The sequence below is a fragment of the Ambystoma mexicanum genome, chromosome 10 (genome assembly GCF_040938575.1).
Source record: "Ambystoma mexicanum isolate Mex_15411 chromosome 10, UKY_AmexF1_1, whole genome shotgun sequence".
Lineage (NCBI taxonomy): Eukaryota > Metazoa > Chordata > Amphibia > Caudata > Ambystomatidae > Ambystoma > Ambystoma mexicanum.
Window position 1 is genome coordinate 847,484,328 of NC_090932.1, and position 20,887 is coordinate 847,505,214.

The 20,887-nt window shown below is 44.7% G+C and overlaps 1 protein-coding gene across 1 annotated transcript in view; it reads right to left on the reverse strand.

Annotated features, from left to right (window-relative positions):
• The window catches only part of LOC138491791 (transient receptor potential cation channel subfamily V member 6-like), a 372,724-nt gene that overhangs the window by 85,957 nt on the left and 265,880 nt on the right, over positions 1-20,887 (reverse strand). Inside the window, exons 9-10 of the mRNA XM_069618499.1 lie at positions 10,687-10,773; positions 10,525-10,601 (exon numbers count right to left, since the gene is read on the reverse strand). Of these exons, the coding sequence (XP_069474600.1) occupies positions 10,525-10,601; positions 10,687-10,773 (164 nt within the window). The remainder of the gene's footprint in view (positions 1-10,524; positions 10,602-10,686; positions 10,774-20,887) is intronic.

The following is a 20,887-nucleotide window of genomic DNA, read 5'->3' on the forward strand; positions in this document are numbered from 1 at the left end:
CGAAGTTTGGTCCGGAGTGCACCGGGGGTCGGTGAGTACTTGCAACCCTTACCAGTGGCCCCTATTGTATCCATCCACTTTTACGCACAAGTGTCTCCTGAGGGCCATTCACCTTTCCACAGGTAGCCTGTGCTACCGTCCCTTTCCCAACTCCTGGAACCTGTTGTGCCCTTTGGGGAGACCCTCCAAAAATAGTGGGAACTTGTTCTTCATCGCCTCACCCACCTTTCTGAGCTGCTACAGCCCCTGCAAAAGACCCTGTTTGCCCCTTGTGCACTATTGCGTGCACCTGCATATGAAAGTACATTTTGAGCACTAGGCTCTACTCTTCGTAGGGACTGTACTGCCTCTTAGTTAGGAATTGATTGACGAAGAGCTGCCTAAAATCTGTTTGCACTTCTTGCTCCCTTTCCTTTTAGGTTGTGGAGCCATTCTGTGCTTTAACCCTGTAGGCACTTGGAATTGTATAGATGTGTTATTGTAGTGTTGTATTAGTTTGAAGTATTAATGTTGATAATTGCTTTATGTTTGAGTTCAAAGGCCTTGAATACATGTACATGTATGTTTAATATATATATATACCTGACCTGTAGTGATTTGTAGTGTCCTTTACTGTGTGTGCTCATTGAGGTCTTTCAGTCACCCTCACCCTGCCTGAGACCTAATCTTGACCGCTGCCAATGATACCCTGATTGGTCTGGCTTGTCCAGAAGGTTACCCTGTTCCAATTAACTTGGCTGGCCTTCTGAACCTCTGCCCACCAGGTCAGAGTTCAGAAATCCATCTTAACACGGAGTAAAGGGAACAGACCATGTGTTGTGCTGAACAGTTGGTATGCGTAGAACTACAGCAACTGGTGTATGGGTAGGTTTGTTTTCTGGGTGGAATGTTACTTGTATGTGAAGGTGGTTTTGTTTCCAGATGTGATAATTAACTGTTCTAGGGGTGAACTGAGTGTTTTGGCCAATGCACAGGTTTACAAGTTGATTGGAGAGGAGAAGTTTTGGGACTATACTTGCTGTCAGTTGAGGGTTTTATTTAGTCTTTTGTGTAGGTGAGTTGGTGAGCATATGAGTGAAGGTGGAAGATGCATGATGTTGTTAGATAGTTCTGTTCTTTGCACATTGCTCACATGCTAAATTAGGTTGACATGCTTGATCATTGTGGTAGGACCGTTGATGGCAGGTGCCGGGTCGTCTAAGGCAAATTCTTTAGGGCTGTGTGCTGTATTATTTGTCATTTGTGTGTCCTGTTTCTTGTTACTTAGTTGAGTGCATCATTTCTGGGTCAATATTGTATTTTGTTCGGTTGTTTCTTATTGAGTATTTGGACGTTCTATTCACTCTAGTGTGTCAGGTGGGTGCTACGGGGTACGATGGTGGTGATTTCTCTATCCCTAGGAATTCAAAGAAGTTTTCTGTATATTAAGTGGTCATCCATTGTCAGGATTATTTTGTGTTTAGTTCCAGAGTTTTGCTATATTTTTATTAAATGATTTAGTTTATTACAGACTTTTTCATTAATCTATTTCATATCAAAATGACTGGAGGAGATTGCTCTTTACAATAGGAGTTGTTTAAGCTCTTCAAAGCTCTAAAAACACAGAAGGAAAAGTAAGAAAATCTATTTCCACGTTGTTACAATTCGTTCCATGCTTTGAAATTTGATAAGTCATTCCAGAATTGTAGCACTGCAAATATTGTGGATTTGTCTTGAGCCAGCAGGATTTGAGTTAATCTTTCTTCTTGGGCAAGTGGGGTTGGAGATCACTGAATCTGGGCTCAATATTTATTTTGGATGTCTGCCACAGCTTCGCACTCCATTATTTTAGGATATAGGGATTCTAGCTGAGCCGTCTTTTTGCAGAGACGGTAAGAGTTTGGAGTATCCCCTAGTTGGTTTGTGAATCCCAGGACTTTTCTTGTTGGTAAGCGATTCAGTCTAAGGCGTAAATAAAGATTACGTAACTTCCAGCAGAGAAATATTCTGTGGTACGTTGGAAGTTGATTCAGGTTTCAAATATTGTAGGCACAGTTAATACACAGTTCATATTGGGCATTAAGTTCTTGTGTTTCAATCCAATCTTGGGACTGTATTTTCTTTTTGAGTAGCATTGGGTTAGTTTTCAGGGTTTCGGCCGTGGTATTTAAGGTCTTCAGCCATTTATCACATTTAGATTTCCATCTGTTTAATAGCTCACTGTGTCCCGCCTTCGGTTTTGATCTTAATATATCTAACAGGGGTATATAGTCCTGATTTAATGTCTTCCCGTATAGATTGAAGGATTTCCAGAGTACGATGGAGTGTAATGATTGCAGTGCCAACTCGAATCGTATTCTTACGGTTGGAAATCTTTGTGGAAGAGATAGGTCTTTTCTCCAGAAGCAGCCCTCTGGTTTGTCCCAGATCTGCCAGGGTACATGTAGGGTGGCCTCCGCTCTGTAGATTAATATAGGTATAACTTTTTGATGATAGAATGTCATAAGGGGGCAAAATGAGAAGCTTCCATATTTCCTGTGAAGGATCAATCCCTGTCTGGCAAGGGAGTCTGTTTTGGCTTTAAAAATTGACATCCAGGCTTGTTCACAAATGCTCGTATTCAACAACACTCCTATGTATTTGTAAGAACACACCTGTGTAAGTGTTGTTCCATTAAGGAAGACTGACAGAGCTTTTGTCCTTGATTTTTGTTGTGCTCCGAATATCATCAACTGTGATTTGGCAGAATGTATTACCAGATGGTTATTTTTGACATATTTGGGTAGTTGATCTAGTCTTCTCTGTAATCCAATTTGTATCTCATCTAGGATAATCAGGTCATCCACGTATATTTGAGCCATGAGCCAATAGAATTCCAATATAGATTGTATATGATTATCATCCGTCCAAATTGATCAATGCTCTTCATTGTCTCTAGGATGGTACTTTGAGTGAAGGGGTTCTCAGTCAGATGTTCCATCACTATGAGATTACTCCCTACATTGATCAAAGTCAAAAGATGAGCCGAGGGACGCCCCATGGTTCTATTGATGGCTGGGTTAAAGAGCACCTGATATCCGTCACACAGAGGCTAATGTCAGAGCCATATTTCCTGTAAACAAAGGATATCATATTCTTCTATATCTGTGGAGTCTTCTGCAAATAGGTGAGTATATCCCCTTGTGTTCCATACACATAGTTTCAAGCTTAGCGAATCATCATGTTCTGGTGGTTATTGAGCAGAATTATCATAGGCAGGACTGGAGTTCATGGTGGTGAATGGATTACAAGATAAAGCTCCAGCATCCTTTAGTTGTTTTGACACTTGTCTTATTGAGTTGCAGTCATGAGGTTGAACATTGATCAGCAGTTGTTGATCACCAAGGGACTTTTCTAGATTTCCTTTAGATCAAGCAGCATGATGGTCTCTGGTGGCATAAGTAATTGAAGAATGTGTTTTCTTAGATCGTAAGTTGGTCTCTACAGCATTTCTGCTGGTTATCTTGTTCTCAGCAGTTGGAGTTGATATACCGAAGCCTAAAGGTAGGAATGCTTCACTCTGGGCTAATATTTTTGCTGAGATTCTTTTTGTTGAGAAATGAAGTATAACACAATCTGTTCTTCTTTCATCAGGGAATTGGACTATCTTGATATCTCTTGATTCTACTGAGTATAATGCTGGAATTGCGTGTAACAATGTCATCACGTTTCTCCTATTTAAAATAAGGCCATCTATTGCCTTCTCAAATCTTTCAAATTTTTATGGTGTGGAGTGTTGAGTGTCGTCTTGGATCGTCAAACTTTGGGAGAACTGAAGGAGCCTTTGGTCGTGATGAATGATTTTTGGTATTGATTGGGCCTTGAGTTGGAACTCTCACTATTTTCCGTCTTCTCTGTTCGATGGTAGAATACTGTTTTGGATGTGATGCAACAAGATAGTCTAATGGAGGGCTCGTAGATGATGTTTCAAAATGGTCAGTGTCTGTTTGGAATTAGCTCAATTCCCGAAGTGTCTTGGGAGTTTGATGCTGTTTTTTGGGTCAGATCTTCATATCTATTATATCTGTATCTGAGTTGTAGGTTGAGTGATCTATCATGGCCTTCCTAGTTGCCAGCTCGTCTTCAGAGATTTCTTCGGCTTGGTCTTCTAAATGATCTCTTTGCTCCGGAGAGATGTCTTCTTTGATGCTTCTTTGCTCAACCAATGGCTTTGTGGGTTTTATCGCAGGTGTTCAAATATTGCGTAAAAAAAGGCCCTAGATCGATTTTGTCGAGATGTCTTGCTGCTAGGAGGGTTCTTTGATTTCTTTTGGTCTTGGTTGCGAGCAAATGAAACATGTTTCAGCACTGTGGGCTGTTGTTTCGCAAAAATATAAAAGGGCACTTTCTCACGATTTCCTATTATTGAAGTTGTTAAGGTGGATGTAGTAGGCTCACAAGGAATAGTCCCCTCCTGTTTTCTTTTGGAGTGCAGTGTCACATGTGGATCCTTTAAAGGGGGCAATGTAGGTAACATGGTTTCAGATTTTTGGGAAATTCCATTATCAGCTAAACTCGAGTATGAGAGATCTACTGTGTTATGATTCTTAGTCACTATAACCATCTTTCTCTTCTTATCCACAGGTTGCGCCCTCTCCACCGATCTCTCAGGAGATGACGTGCGTTGTGGGTCTCTTTGTGAGGCGTTGTCCGAGGCAGAGTTGTTTCCGTCCAGAATATTCATTTCAGCTTTTCTTGATGTGGAAGTTAGTCTTTCTGCTCTTAGAGATTTTGCGGTTTCCAAGAGTGCAGTCATCAAGATGTTTTTATCTGACTGTTAAGCTCTTGCCAGGTCAAATAATCGTGCTTGCCATTAATTTTTCTGCTTCAGTGTCAAGTGTTGTTTGCAGATTAAAAATAATTAAACAATTGATAGTTGAAATAACTGAGCAGAATCTTGAAATAAACAATATCCTGAATTGCAAAAATCGTTTTCGTGCCTCGATTACGACCAAGCTGGTCGAAACACGTCGGCTGTTCTGTTGAACAACAAGAAATAAAAGACAACAATTTTTACAATTCAAGATATTGTTTATTTCAAGATTCTGCTCAGTTGTTTCAACTATCAATTGTTTAATTACTTTTGATCTACATAGACTAATTTGATAAAAGAATGTGCACCAAGCGCAAATATTGTCTCGAAACATTCATTTAAACATTAACATTTATTTTGAACCTTAGTGGGTGGTTCTCAGTTATCGAGATTGTCACAGCTGGTTTTTCGGTTTCAGTGTACAACATAGTTTGGAGAATAGCGCACTGTCACCTGTGTCTAACCCGCTATTACGTGCATCCTTTGTTTGTAGATTAGTCTAGAAGGGTTCCATGAATATTTGTTTGGTATGTATCAGCGCTAGCAGAGTAGCCTGATCTTTCAACACTTCGCTAATCCCTTCATATAACTTTAAAAATGGTGCTATAGAGATGTTCAACGTAGCCATGAGTATATTTTGCAGTTCCAGCATTGATGTTGGGAGATGTTGAGGTTTAGGATCATCTTCTTGGCCTATAGAGAATTAATTCCCTTTTGTGTGTTGTTTGGATTGCACCAGAGTGTGGATCTCTTGGTTGGATCTCGTTTGCTGATGCAGATTTTCAAAATTAGCCAATCGTGGCAAGCTGGAATCAATGGTGTTTGGGACAATAGGAATTCCAATACAATTGTTTTTAGTGCATTGGTTCTCTTCTATACCGGGAGGGGCGGTATTTCCAATGATGGGATAGTTGTCTGATGCTGAGGGGTGAATAGGTAAGTCTGAGGTTTATTCCTTTTTTGTTGTAATGTCTTATGTGTATCCACCAGGCTGTCATCCGCTGCCTTGTCTTTTGGCCATTTCTTAGCAGTAGTTGAACCGTATACATGTTTGAGCATTTCTGCATCTTGGATTAGATTAGTGATTTCAGCAATGTATAGTGAAAGGCATGAGGAATTGTGTGCAGACATCTTCAGTTCATGTTCTATGAAAGCGAATTTCAGGGGGTCTTTTAGATCGTTCGTTTTGGCTTCTGTTTCTATTTCCGCACTGCAGGTATTTTCATCTGTTTTTCTTACACAGATGGCCTCAGAATATGGACTCTGAGTTTCAATTCCATTAGTGAATGGCAAATGTAGAGGGCAGTCTGCGCAAGCCGCTTGGTCACTTTGTTTGGAATGTGGACTCACTATCTATGGATTCGTTTCCACACATGCATCTTGATTCCAATCGTGCTTGCTGTTAGGGCTGCACGAATTATGAAGGCTAATGGGTGACTCAGGATCCTTGTTCACAGTGATACTGTTACCCCACGATGGAACCAAGAGTCCTGTGACCTCTCGTATCGATCCTTTGGCAGCGGGGCCATTTGCACATAAGTGTTCTATTGACAGAACAAAGGAGTCATGCAGGGATTCACTCACCACTGACTTAGCACGTTGAAGGAGTAGAGGCACTGTGACGGCATCTTTCTATCCACATTGTTGCAACAGTGAATCACTCAAAGCTTTCTTTTTCATTGGTTGCGCGTTCTAGGGGCGAGTTCTGCCATGATTTGAACCTCTGCCACCTCATTAAATGTAGGTGGTAAAAGCATTTCCATACCATAGAGTTGACCTGTGAGTTTAGACTGAGGCCACCGTACATGAGAAATTCAAGATTTGTTATCACTGTTGAGGTTTCCGGTCTCATTTCCATTTCTACGGGCCAGGGAAGTGGCAAGTGCTGTCCATTGTTGTTGTATGGGGCACCCATGATCTTTCTTTTGTTTAGATTTAGTTTCAGGTTGTTGCTGGTCATCCAGATGGTAATCTCTTAAAGGCAGATAGAAAGGGAGTTGGTTGAGTTGGTGTCCATGGTCATCTAAGAAGTTGAGTGCTGTCTGCACAGTTGTAACATGCTAGCCTGCGTTTGTTAAGTTTCTTGATGAGGAGAGCCATGTTTATGTTGTAAAGAAGTGGTGAGAGACTAGAACTTTGCGGAACACCACTTTGATGGTTCTTTTTCTCGAGCTGAATGGCAGGTAGCTAGACTGTTTCGGTTTGGTCGAAGAGGAATGATTTTACCCGTTGCAGTGTGGTCTTGTGAATGCCGGATTCTTGAAGTCTCTTCATTAGGTTTGTGTGGCTGATGGTGTTGACGGCTGCTGATATGTCCAGTGGAATAAGAGCTGAAGATATGTTACTGTCAGCATTCACTCTTAGGTCATCCCAAATGCAAAGAAGCTCAGATTCCCTTCCTCTCATTGGTTTAAATCTTACCAGAGATTGGTCCATTATTCCATTTGACTCCACGTGTCTGAGGATTTCTTTGCATATGTAGCTTTCCAGCGTGTTGATTGGGATGGGAATGTTGGATACGGGCCCATAGTTTGCTCGTCCGCTTTTCCTGCAGTATTATTCAGGAAAGGTGTAAGGCAGTCATCTTTATGCGCCTTAGGTACTATTCGGGTTCCAAGAAAACAGTTCATCCATTTTTGAAAATGGTGAGCTGGGGGTTCTTTGCTGAATACGTTTTTGAAAACATCCTCTGGGCAGGTGTCATTGGGTGATCGGCCACGTCACTCATTCACTAGTCTCAGAAAGTATTCTGCACCAATTGGTTTTCAATAACTGATTCTGCTGGTGCTGTTGCTGTTTTTTTATATATCAGGGACGCAGTTATTTGTATCTGATGTACCTGCACTGGTGCCCTGCCGGATTTTGCTAATTTTGAAATGGTCTGCGATGTCATTTCAGAGTTTCCGGGAATGTATAGGGGTGTTAATGAGGTCGTTTGTTTGATTTCGTTAACGATTTTGAACGTTTCCTTCTGTTGTTTGGTTACTGTTCCAATTCTTTTGGTGAAGTTAAACTTCTTGGCTTTTAACACAGTAGTTTGAATAAGTGTATTTGCTGTTTACATTTGACCGACGGCCTATTTGCAGTGTTTTCTCAGGGCATTTTTTAAATGTTTGATTAATGCACCCTTTTCTCTTTGCTTTGCCAAAATGTTCTTGGAAAGGGAAGGTCTCCAGACGAAATTAGCAAATGTGCCCAGGCTCGCTCTGTGCAAGTTACGGCAGGTATTCAAGTCTATCTTTTAAAAGTGTCCAAGTTGCAAACAGCGTTCACTGGTGTTCACTGTTTTTTTTTCTCTCCATCCTGAGCCTATGAAGAATGGAACAGATTCTCAAAACCATTTTTGAGCAAGCGACGGGATTTGCAAGCAAAATGGCATGGTGCCCTATGTTCTATGAGCATCTGAATGCATGCATCACCACAAATGCGCGCATTCAGGTGCCCTCCCCTACCACCATTGCTCAATTGCACAACTAAGAGGGCATTTCTGTGCATTTAGAGGAGCATCCCGAAATCAGAAAAGGGAAGTGCATTGAAATGCGCAGAAATTAATCACATTCCCCTGTCTAATTAGAATAGGGGAAGAGGGGTGTGACATGAAGGACAGGGCCATACCTGCGGTTTTAAATGGAACAGCTGTATTAACCACTGCTGTCCCAATTACATGTCTATGCCTTAAACAGACATAGAAATGATATTTTTGTTTTGCATTTCACACCAATAGTCTGCCTAAAAGCGTGTCACTGTGAAATGTGCTCACTGCAACTTCAGTGTGTTGAGCTCGCACCCGACACTGAAATATGCAAGGGGGCTCGACAGCACATCTTTTATGCTGCTGCACTGCCCCTCCCCCTGATATGTGCAGTTCACCCTTTTCGAATACTGGACCGTCCGGAAACACCTCAAGACCTTACTATAAACCAACTAAGTTGATTGAACAAGACTAAGAATTTCAGGTTTCTGTAACCTTTTGTCTCAATCTGTAACCAACGCCTTGATGCCTCCGGGTACAGTGCGCTTAACAAATGTGAAAATAAATAAAATAATAGTGATCCGAGCTCATCCTCTGCACTGGTTTTTGTTTGTGTTGCTTTTGGCAAACTGGCCCATATTGAACAATTATCAGAGCACGTTTGCCAAAACAAATCTTGATTCCTTTTATTGTGATATAAAGCCGCATCCCAAATGCCCACATGTGGGTGTATGCCAAACCTGAACTCCCTCACACTAGGCTGTTGTGCTACTGACATGACACATAGATCATCATTACCTCAAAACATAGAATCATTGATGACCTCCTGTACAATTTAGCCTAATTGTGCAAGATAGCCCTACAGTTGGCCACAGGGCTGAACCGCGCCACGGAAAATAGTTGACCGCTGTGCGTCACATTTAGATAGAATTATGAAGATTAGCCATACACAGCACCTCGAATACTAGTATGCAGCTATCCCCCACGATAGATGTGGTCTAGCTGCACACATAGGGCCTCATCAGAGCCGTGGAGGTATCCCGGTGGTAAATGCGCCCGGATACTGCCGACGCAAATAGCATTACCGCAACTCGGTCCGGTGCTATTATCGCTGGATCCTGAGTTGCGATAAGGCTGCAAGTCCCATTTTTTGAAGAGTCCATAGGACTCTATGGGGCATGCCGGACACTATTACCGTGGTGCAATTCACCAGATTTACCTCCAGCTAAAAGCTGGAGGTAAAGCTGGACGACTTTCCGCCCAACTCACAGTTGGGGCGGAGCGGAAATAAAGCAGTAATAGCATTACAGCTGCATTTTTGCCGCTCCGCACAATTTACGAGGCCCATAATCTTTTACCACCTTTCACATCTCAACAAGCATTAGAATGCAGCTATGGCCCATGATAAATTCGGCGTAACTGCACACATACTCCCACATGCCCTACTCGCGGCACAGCACCACATTCGTTTGAATGCAGCTAACTGCCATGACATATTCAGCCCAGCTGTAAGCCTACTACCCTTCTCAAATACTCTGCATGCCACCTCCAGCATTAGCGTGCAGCTAGCCCCCACGATAAATCCCACCTAGCTGCACGCATACCTAGTGCACACATGCACTATTTATTTCTCTGACCATTTACAATCACCCCCACTGCAGTGTCTGAGGTCATTCAACCTACAGCGCGTTGAGACCGTACCAATGGTGAAAGGCGCTGTACAAATGCCCATTAAAATAACATTACATTACCAAATCAATGTATATTATTGCGTCAGCGAATTCCTCATCAACAAAGAGGTGCACTACCTGCTTTATCATTAGTGGTGGTAAGTAGTTAGGCAATATGGAATGACTGCTTTTACACAAGACCTATACACCTGTGCCCTTTTATGATCACAATATGGGGCAATGTGTATATGAATAAAGGGTATACCAATGGGCATTCTGGATGCATTGGCAATGTCTTGAAAGAGTGATTGTGATTGTGTAGGAAGTGCACAGCTGTGGAGAGCAAGACCCCTTTAGGTGCTTACTCTATATATTCTTGAGGGGCGGTAATGTTGCATGATAATAGTATCCGAGTTTGCCTCTGTTCAGACTATGCAAAGTTTCACAATTGCAACCTTAAAGCCATTCAAACCTTGTTTTTTGCAATTACCATCTGTTCTGAATACATTTGCAAGACATGGACATGTAAATAAGATGAAGGTTTACCGTACATTAGTAAAGAAAACGGCCCTCCCACAGATATATGTCCAATGTAATGTTTTGGTCCAATTTTGACAAGATGAGGAATCTGAAAATCAATAAAACATTGTGTGATTTTACTGCTGTGCGGAGGGCTGCTGATTCATGAAACATTAATGCACTAGAATGCTTACCTCGCAGAAAAGTATCACGATGGCTCCAAGCAACGTAATGAGCTCTCCAACAAGTCTTAGATAGTCTAGTTTGGTTACATAGGACTCCTGGGGGGAAAGAAAGAACATACTTGTTTTCATTTGTGCTCTTTTGGCAAGCCGTATCGATGGCTTACATGTACGAGAAACTATTTTTAAGTATGTGGTTTGTAGAAGCTACATTGACAAGGACATCATAAGAATTTGGGGGGGGAAAGAAAAATGAAAAGAGGTTGAGAACAACAATTCCCCTTCTGGGTGAACGAGACCCACGGATGAAGTCATATTAGTAAATCATCCCTTGGGGCTCATCAGGGATGTGGGAGCCAGCGATGCCCACCCTATATGAAAAGGGCCAGCAGGAGGCAGTATATTGAAAATTCCACAGAGCCCCATCTCATCCTCCACCTATTCCTGTTGTATTACTTCATAGGTCGACACTCATTCCCGCCAACTCTATATAGGGAAATCAAATGCTCATGTCTATTCCAATGGGATATCTTGACCATTGTAGTTTTGAATAGAAATAATGTCCCTCAAAGAAACCCCCTTCCGGGTCCCATAACAGTTTCTGCAACAATCTTCCATCCAGGGCATGAGCACAGCATTTCACCTTCCCCACGAGTGCTTGCAGACAGTCCCGTAATCAGCCAGGAGAAACCACGCAATACAGTGGAGCCGCCATTGTTGTTCCCCCTTGACTTCAAACTGGCAGATGGCGCTTCAAGCCCTGCAGATCCTGGGTGAATCCCACTTGATTACCAGTAAAGGGATAAGGATCAAGGACAACTGGGGAATATCAGGAGGTGCCAAAAAGCACCTTGGGGACAAACAAGAAATCAGGGAATAATCATTCATCATCAAGCAAGTTAGGAAATAACCAATCATGACAGTAAATGAACAGGAGCAAAACAAAATAGCTGATGGCTGGAAGGTTTAGCATTAATCTTAACCTTTGGCAACCCTCCAGACCATCGTTCTTCGCCTGCCAATCCATAACAAAAAGGGCAAAGACCATATGCAAATCAGGCTTGATCCCACCCCAAAAGGAGCAGTTCAGCCGAAACTGCTTGGTCACATCCCTTCTGCACGAGACCCCATGCATCCCCAGACATGTTTCAGCCTTGTTGGGCCTCATCAGTGAGGAGTAGGTTGGGTCCCTAGGCCCAGCAGGCACAGGACGCAAGTCTGGGTATGAGGGCGGAAAATGTCTGTGGATGCTTGTGGTCTCATGCAGAAGGGATGTGACCTAGCAGTTTGGGCGAGACTTCCCATTTTGGGGTGGGACCAAGTCTGATTTGCATATGGTCTTTTCCCTTTTGCAATGGCTTCTCAGGCTAAGAACAATGGTCTGGTGGGTTGCCCAGAGCAATGTGAGATGTTAAGATTCATTCTAAACCTTCCAGCCATCACCTCTTTTGTCTTGTTATAGTGAACTAACAGGGCAACCAGGGGCCATATAAAACACTAAGGGCTCTTCATGAGGGTCACTAACCAGTCTACTGACTAAAGAGCTGAAAGTGGAGAGAAGGAGCCATAGAGGAGGAGACAAGACCGTACGAAAAGCCTAAGGCTCTGCTAAGGGCTATTTCTCGGATACTGGCAGAGACCACAGACCAGAGCAGAAGCAGAGACTAAGACTCTGCGAAGGGCTATTTCTCGGATACTGGCAGAGACCAGAGCAGAAGCAAAGACTAAGAGTCTGCTGATGACTACATGTCAGACACTGCGAGGGACTCGACCAGAGGGAAAACTTCAGACCATGTTTCAGGCCATCTCATAAACATTGGGAGGGATCAGACCCACAATGAAGTTGAAAAGCCTCATCAGTGCCATATATCAAATCCTGGGGAATACCACACTGCGAGAGCAATCCAAGGGTTTGCTTTGAACCTTATTCCAGACCCTGGGAAGAACCAAGCCCAGAATGAGACCCGACAAAAGAGATAAGGACCATAGCCCTATACTTTTGCACAGGAGGGTGAGCTGTGGCTGAGAAGAAACAATAACGCAGCGGTACAAAAACTGAGCGCAAGGGGGAAGAAATACGTCCTGTAGGAGCGTTTTACAAGGCACTAGTGCAGTCCCAGGTGTGTGACTTGCAGCTAAAGGGTGAGAGTATCTTTGTCTGAAGGGTATCATGTGATGGCAGGAAGTGATCTGGGGCCTATTTATAGAGACCATGAGGAAGATCAGTATTGCCAAATTTAAGCCCTTGGGACACAATGAGTTAACCCATCCTGTAACCCTGAGTATAGTGTCAGATATTGTTTGTGGCATGATTGCCCTAGAACCTATCGATGTTACACCCACCCATTCTGACATTGTTAATAACGTTGTTGAATTTCATATATGACTCATGTATGTTCTTTTGGTCCTCCTCAGCTTCTAAGGCTAAATCCATGGTTTTTGTATTGACTCTGCGTTTTAAAACTGCATAGCCATAATTTAAATAAATAAGAGATTTTTCAATTAAACTTAATGAAAAATCAAATATCTCAGACTTTCAAGAGATTTTGCACCCTCGTACATGCCTTGCTTTTTCACACATTGATGGAGGTAATATTCACTTTGGATTCTTTCCAACTTTATGCTAGTTCTTAGGAGCACCAAGCCACATACAGCCACTTGTCTTATATTGGGGGAGGGGGATGTTAAAGATAAAGTATCAGCACCCCTCTGCTTCAAACCCGGCATTGGCCACTCCTGGATGCTCCATTTAAATGCATAATATGACACATCACCTTCAACGGGGTCCACCATTAACAACGTGTGTGCTTATTAAGACTGCTTAAATTGACAGGAGGTCAATGAAAAATAGAACTAAAGACTTGAGCAAATCAGACCAAATAAAAGATTTTAAAAAGTGCACCTGCAAAAAATAAGCTTTCTCATTTCAATTCCCAAAAATATGGAGTATGATGATCATGATTATTTATCTATTTGTGTATTTTGAAGTTGAAATGCTTGCTGCGTTTTGGCTACTTAAAATGTGGTTGGGCGAACAGATCAGTTATGTATTATATAGTCCTGGGGCCTGCAACCTGCGACTGGCAAGTTGTTCTGGACAACATCTCCCATGATCACTCACCATTGGCTATGCTGGCTGGGGTTGATGGGAGTTGTAGTCAAAAACATCTATTGAGCCAGAGGTTGCACCCCCCCGATTTATTAGTCTGTGGCAGATTTCCACAGATTATCTCGCAAGGGACTGCTCCCTAGGTATGACGTTGAGAGTAATTTCATGGTAAACCGCAGATTTATACTGTTGACATGAGATGTGGCACAATTGTTTAGGGGGTTCAGTGCTTCATGTGTTGGGCTGGTTCTTCACTCCGTGCCATGGCTCACATAAATATTTGTATGGACAGCACATCCTTAACAGATTTACACATTGCAAGCCAACCTCTAGTAGTGTTGTTTTTTCCAACTTATTTTCAAGATGGACCGGGAAGCTCTTCGGGCCTTTCTAAATGTGTAGGGGCAACTTTTTTCAAGGGTAAAAATCAATGTCCCTAGAAGACCATCTACAAGATTGACACGGTTGTGAAATCCATTCTTTGTGTAAATGGAGGAATGTCAAGAAGATTTTGGAGAACAGAACATTTTTGGGAGGGTTGTGGGCACATGTGGCATTAGTGGCAGTTGTTTTGAGTGTGTGATGAGACACTTGCCTCGTAGAGGAGAAATTACTGCTACACATATCATTGAACCTGCAACAACAAAATATCAGAGAATACCACTCTAGATTTCAGAACCCGTTCAATTTGCCCCTATCTTTGTGAAAAATAAAATCTTTTGGTATGTGTGTTGGTCAGGCAATCTTTGTTAGAGTGTATGGTGCAACACAGTATCTTCTTGTGAAGGTATATTCCCAAAGTGCTTTATTGAACCCATAATGCACACAAGATTTCATAAGCATTTAAATTCCCTGCTAACCATTGGCAAAGTACAGTTCTTTGGAAATGTTGGGTGCTCAATGTAGGCATTGCGAATGTACGCCAGTAAACATGCATGCAAGACCTTTTAAAGATAGCCAGGTTCCTTGTCCCCGGACACTGTAGGTGCAACAGTCAGGACCTTGAACTGCATACATGGTCACACTAAAGATAGTGAAATCAGGTTAGTTGTCCAGGGTGTAAAGATTATTCTCATGACCTTAGGTGGCTAGCATTGGGGATTCTCAATAGCATGAAATGATTCCACTGCATCTGGGGAAATAGGTGACCCATTAATCAAATTAACGTTGTGCTGGGTGTTAGTGTGCTTTCCAGTGTCGATGGCTATTTTAGGGCTCCATTAATTCAGAAATCTATTTATTCAGTGAAAGATGTTAATCAAAAAGATTCCTAGCTTCTGAACTGTAATTGTCAACATGGCTGGTTCCAGGGAAGTGGACCATGCCAATGAAGGCAGTGCTAGGATGCCTTTTCATATTTCCTTACAATCTTTTAATAATAACAACTTTCTTTTACACCATTTTGTGATTGCCACCCACTAGCATGTGAGGACCTCTTTCGGATCTTTGCAGAATCTCAATTACTATGTCTTTTGTAAATGGGCTAAACTCCAGGGAGGTAATTTAGGGGTCGCAGCTGCAACCCCTGGCATGGCTTCTGTGACACCTATTAAAACATTATTTTTTTAAAGGAATTCCGATACGGCAGGAAAAGCTGAGCCTGGTCCTTATCTGCCCTGAGGGGCTGCGCATGCAGGGTGAGTGATACCACAGATGGGATGGAGGTGAGACTCATGTGCATTGCTGAGTATGTGGACCGGGTGTGGAGGGGAGAAGCAATGTTGTTGGTTGGGGAGGGGGTACATTAGGTCAGAGCATTAGTGGGAGTTCTGGCTATTAGGATATTGCATGTTTTGGGAGTATTGCCTAGAGGTTATTGGGATAACATGTATAGCGAGTGTGGTTGGCACTGAGAATATATATGTGAGACTGTGTGTTTTGAGATTTGTGTAATGGGATAGTGGGTCTACTGTATAGTGGATAATAATGGGTGTACTTCAGTGAGGTGTGTCTGTTGAGGTAGTGTGCCAATGGGGTAGTGAGTGCTGTGGGGTAGTGTGCATACATTGGATATTTGACTTGGGTTACACAGAACATACTCAGGATAGCTCTAGCACAGATCACCAGTGGATACAAACAGCAGCCGCGAACCCCCATCCACAACCTCAGCCCCCTGCACTCATGCTGGGATTACAGGCGCGCACCACCACGCCCGGTAATATTGGATATTTGTATCCTTGATTTGTTCAGGTATTGTGTGTGCTGGTAATAGTTTATTTTAATTGTTTTTTAGTGTGGGTGGATTGGGAATCTTGGGTAGTGTGTATGGAGGCAGTGTCTGATTACATTTTGGCTGGGCTGTATGCTATGTGTGCATCGGGGCACTGTGCGATATTGTAGTATTTTGTGGGTATGTTATATATCTTGGGCTTATTAGGAGAAAGTTGTGTGCAAAAGGCTAGTGTATTAAGCTGTGGGGCACCCTGTTGGTCAGTATTGTGCCCTGTGGAAAACATCCGTCCTCTACTTATTGAGCTGAGTTTCTCAGGCTGATCTATGAGTGGGGATGTTGGCACCACTGGCAGCCTCTCAAAGGTCATCCCTGCCAAAGGCAAACCTCTCAGGGTCACTCAGTGTCTGGGAAAGACCAGTGACTAAACATGCCTTTGAGACTGACCATAGCCGCTGCACTGACACAGAGAGAGGAGGCTTGAAGTACGGCACTGTGAATGAAAATTTGTCTGCCATTTGTATGAGCACTTAACTATGGTGTGTGTACTTTTCAAGTTCTCTTTATAGAACAGAGTATTGTTGAAAGCCAAACGTGGGGGTGAGAGGGAAAGTGAGTCATGATGATATGCCCAGGATGTGGCAAGATGTCCTGGAATGGAGGGGTCATTTTCTGTGGTTCTGGCCCTGTGCTGATTTTCAGGTTCGAGGATACATGTGGGTGGACAGCATCCGGCCACTTCTTTCAGGGGGCGAACGCAACAACTTCTGGGTGTTTCTTGAGGCCTTCATTAAAAAATGTTTGATTTCTCAAGTGTTCATCTACTAGCATTTCACCCCAGGTTATGTTTCCAGTGCAGACTTTTACCCACAAGAGCACATAAAGGTGTCATCAAAGCACACGTCTCCTGTTTGGATTTTGTTTTCCTTGGAATATTTCATTATACATTGTTGTGTTGATAGGTGGGCACCTTTTATACTTTGCCAGAATAGTTACTTGAAATTCTCCTCTCTCAGGTTATTTTTCCAGTGTTGATTACTTTTTGAAAGGCAAATACTCATTTGTCTTGTGCACTTTCTTCAAAAGGGAAAAGGTCAATTGAACTCAATTTGTATATTTCGCTTTAAGATATATTCAATTACTGTGCATATATTATTAGGTGGCAGCTTTTGATGTTTGCTACGGCACAGAGATTCCCACACTGAGTGATGCAAGGGAGGTGTACTCATCCCCACGTTGAACAGCACATTTTACAGCACCTTTTGCAGCAGGAATAGAAAAAGGCTATATGATTTAAACTCTCTGAGCTATCCAATTGAGGCACAATATGCTGTAGAATCCATTGTGCAGTTAAAAAGAAACATTTATGAAAATATCTACCCACCAACCTCACAGCCCAAACATGGAACTCACTTCCCTACTCACTCCGGGCTGATCAAACCTACCCCAGTTTCAGACGAAACATACAGAAATTGATTAGAACCAATGATGCTCACCCAACAATTTAGAGGGTAATTCATAGAATTAAGTGCACAAGTGGCGCGCGCGGCTGGCGCACAGTGTGCGCGTGCGATAGTCTGCGCCATCCGCATGCGCCAAAATCCATTTCGGCGCACAGCGTATTCATGGATTTTAGCCACCAAAAGCAGCCGCGCCGCAGAGTGGCGCAGCGACCCTGCAGCAGCGCCAGTAACGCCCCCAAGAACGACCCTCGCGCAAGGAAAAGCCATCAAAATCCCCAATCCAAAGCAAAGGGCTGCACTAACCGTGGACCAGTATACAGGGCCGCCACACAGCACACGGCAAGCGGGGAACATGTATTCCTGGGGATCGCAGGAAGTTTCACCCGCGATTTCAGCAGGGTATGTGTATTCCTGGGGTGCGGTCAAGTTTAACACGCAATTTCAGCAAGGTACGTGTATTCCTGGGGTGCGGGGAAGTTTAACACGCAATTTCAGCAGGGTACGTGTATTTCTGGGGTGTGCGGGAAGTTCCACACGCGATTGCAGCAGGGTATGTGTATTTCTGGGGTGCGGGCAAGTTTAACACGCGATTTCAGCAGGGTGCGTGTATTCCTGGGGTGCGGGGAAGTCTAACACGCGATTTCAGCAGGGTACGTGTATTTCTGGGGTGCGGGAAAGTTTAACACGTGATTTCAGCAGGGTACGTGTATTTCTGGGGTGTGCGGGAAGTTCCACACGCGATTGCAGCAGGGTATGTGTATTTCTGGGGTGCGGGCAAGTTTAACACGCGATTTCAGCAGGGTGCGTGTATTCCTGGGGTGCGGGGAAGTCTAACACGCGATTTCAGCAGGGTACGTGTATTTCTGGGGTGCGGGAAAGTTTAACACGTGATTTCAGCAGGGTACGTGTATTTCTGGGGTGCGCGGGAAGTTCCACATGCAATTTCAGCAGGGTACGTGTATTTCTGGGGTGCGGGCATGTTTAACACGCAATTTCAGCAGGGTACATTTATTTCTGGGGTGCGTGGGAAGTTCCACACGGGATTGCAGCAGGGTATGTGTATTTCTGGGGTGCGGGCAAGTTTAACACGCAATTTCAGCAGGGTACGTGTATTTCTGGGGTGTGCGGGAAGTTCCACACGCGATTACAGCAGGGTATGTGTATTTCTGGGGTGCGGGCAAGTTTAACACGCGATTTCAGCAGGGTACGTGTATTCCTGGGGTGCGGGGAAGTCTAACACGCGATTTCAGCAGGGTACGTGTATTTCTGGGGTGCGGGGAAGTTTAACACGTGATTTCAGCAGGGTACGTGTATTTCTGGGGTGCGGGGGAAGTTCCACACGCGATTTCAGCAGGGTACGTGTATTTCTGGGGTGCGGGCATGTTTAACACGCAATTTCAGCAGGGTACGTGTATTTCTGGGGTGCATGGGAAGTTCCACACGGGATTGCAGCAGGGTATGTGTATTTCTGGGGTGCGGGCAAGTTTAACAAGCGATTTCAGCAGGGTACGTGTATTTCTGGGGTGCGGGGAAGTTTAACATGCGATTTCAGCAGGGTACGTGTATTTCTGGGGTGCGCTGGAAGTTCCACACGCGATTGCAGCAGGGTACGTGTATTTCTGGGGTGCGGGCAAGTTTAACACGCGATTTCAGCAGGGTACGTGTATTTCTGGGGTGCAGGGAAGTTCCACACACGATAGGCCCTGTGCGAGTGGGGTACGTGTATTTCGGGGGTGCAGGGAATTCCTACACGTGAATTGGCAGTGTGGTTCCTCCCAGGTGATCCCTCTACACCCTCCACGGCCCCTGCAGGCAGACCACACCACAGGGGACTACCCTGCACCCCTGGGCATGTCCCGCAGGCAGCCCATCCACCATGAGCATGCCCCCCCCAGCCAAGCCACATGCACCTTGCACTAGTGATCACCAACGCATTACCCCCTTGCACCCCCCACCCCCCAGCTGTGCAAGGCACCTGCCAGCAGGCCCCCACTCATGTCCCCTTGCACACCCACCCCCCAGCAGTGTGGGGCACCTGCCAGCAGGCCCCCACTCATGTCCCACTCATGTCCCCCTGCACCCCCACACTCCAGCAGTGCAGGGCACCTGCCAGCAGGCCCCCACGCATGTCCCCTTGCACATCCATCCCCCATCAGTGTGGGGCACCTGCCAACAGGCCCCCACTCATGTCCCCCTGCACCCCCACCCCCCAGCAGTGCAGGGCACCTCCCAGCAGGCCCCCACTCATGTCCCCTTGCACACCCACCCCCCAGCAGTGTGGGGCAGCTGCCAACAGGCCCCCACCCATGTCCCCTTGCACCCCCAGCACTGAGGGGCACCTGCCAGCAGGCCCCCACTCATGTCCCCTTGCACCCCCACCCCCCAGCACTGAGGGGCACCTGCCAGCAGGCCCCCACTCATGTCCCCTTGCACCCCCAGCACTGAGGGGCACCTGCCAGCAGGCCCCCACTCATGTCCCCTTGCACCCCCACCTCCCAGCAGTGCAGGGTACCTGCCAGCAGGCCCCCACTCATGTCCCCTTGCACCCTCACCCCTCAGCAGTGCAGGGTACCTTCCAGCAGGCCCCCACTCATATCCCACTCATGTCACCTTGCACCCCCACACCCCAGCACTGATGGGCACCTGCCAGCAGGCCCCCACTCATGTCCCCTTGCACACCCACCCCCCAGCAGTGCGGGGCACCTGCCAGCAGGCCCACACTCATGTCCCACTAATGTCCCCTTGCACCGCCACCCCCCAGCAGTGCGGGGCACCTGCCAACAGGCCCCGTCACATGTCCCCTGCACCCCCACCCCCCAGCAGTGCGGGGCACCTGCCAGCAGGCCCTGACACATGTCCCCCAGCCAACACGTCATCACAATCTCGATCCCTGGCCCTTATGGCCAGCCTCCACATGCCAAAGACCCACCCAAGTATTGCATCCACCCACATAGAAATGCCAATTACATGACCCAACCCCAATGGCAAGTATGTAAATGAAGACATGTCCCTCACACACACACAATGGGTGCAAGTGAATCTCAAAACCAATATCATGACATGCATGAAACCAATGAGATAATACCACACATCGAAGTTTGAAGAAAAAAATGTATTAAAAGCAACATAAATGGAATTAAAATCAAACAAACGACAATGGAAATTAAAAAAGAAAAGCTGCATGTCTGTAAAATAATGAAAAACAACAAATCATAATCCAAAGGAAAGGTGTCCAAAGTCACAGTTCCAAAAATGAAATCCAAGGGAAAAACAAAAGTGAAAACCATTGCTCCATGGGTAAATCCAAACAAAAAGTAGAATCCAACAGTTAACTATATACAGATGAACAATCCAGGGTCCATGATCCCAACTGAAGAAATGAAACCTATAAAAAACTCCTACCTAATAAAAAAACTATATACAAAAATGTGGTCCATTGTCCAAAAGGTCCAAAATAAAGAAAAAAACAAA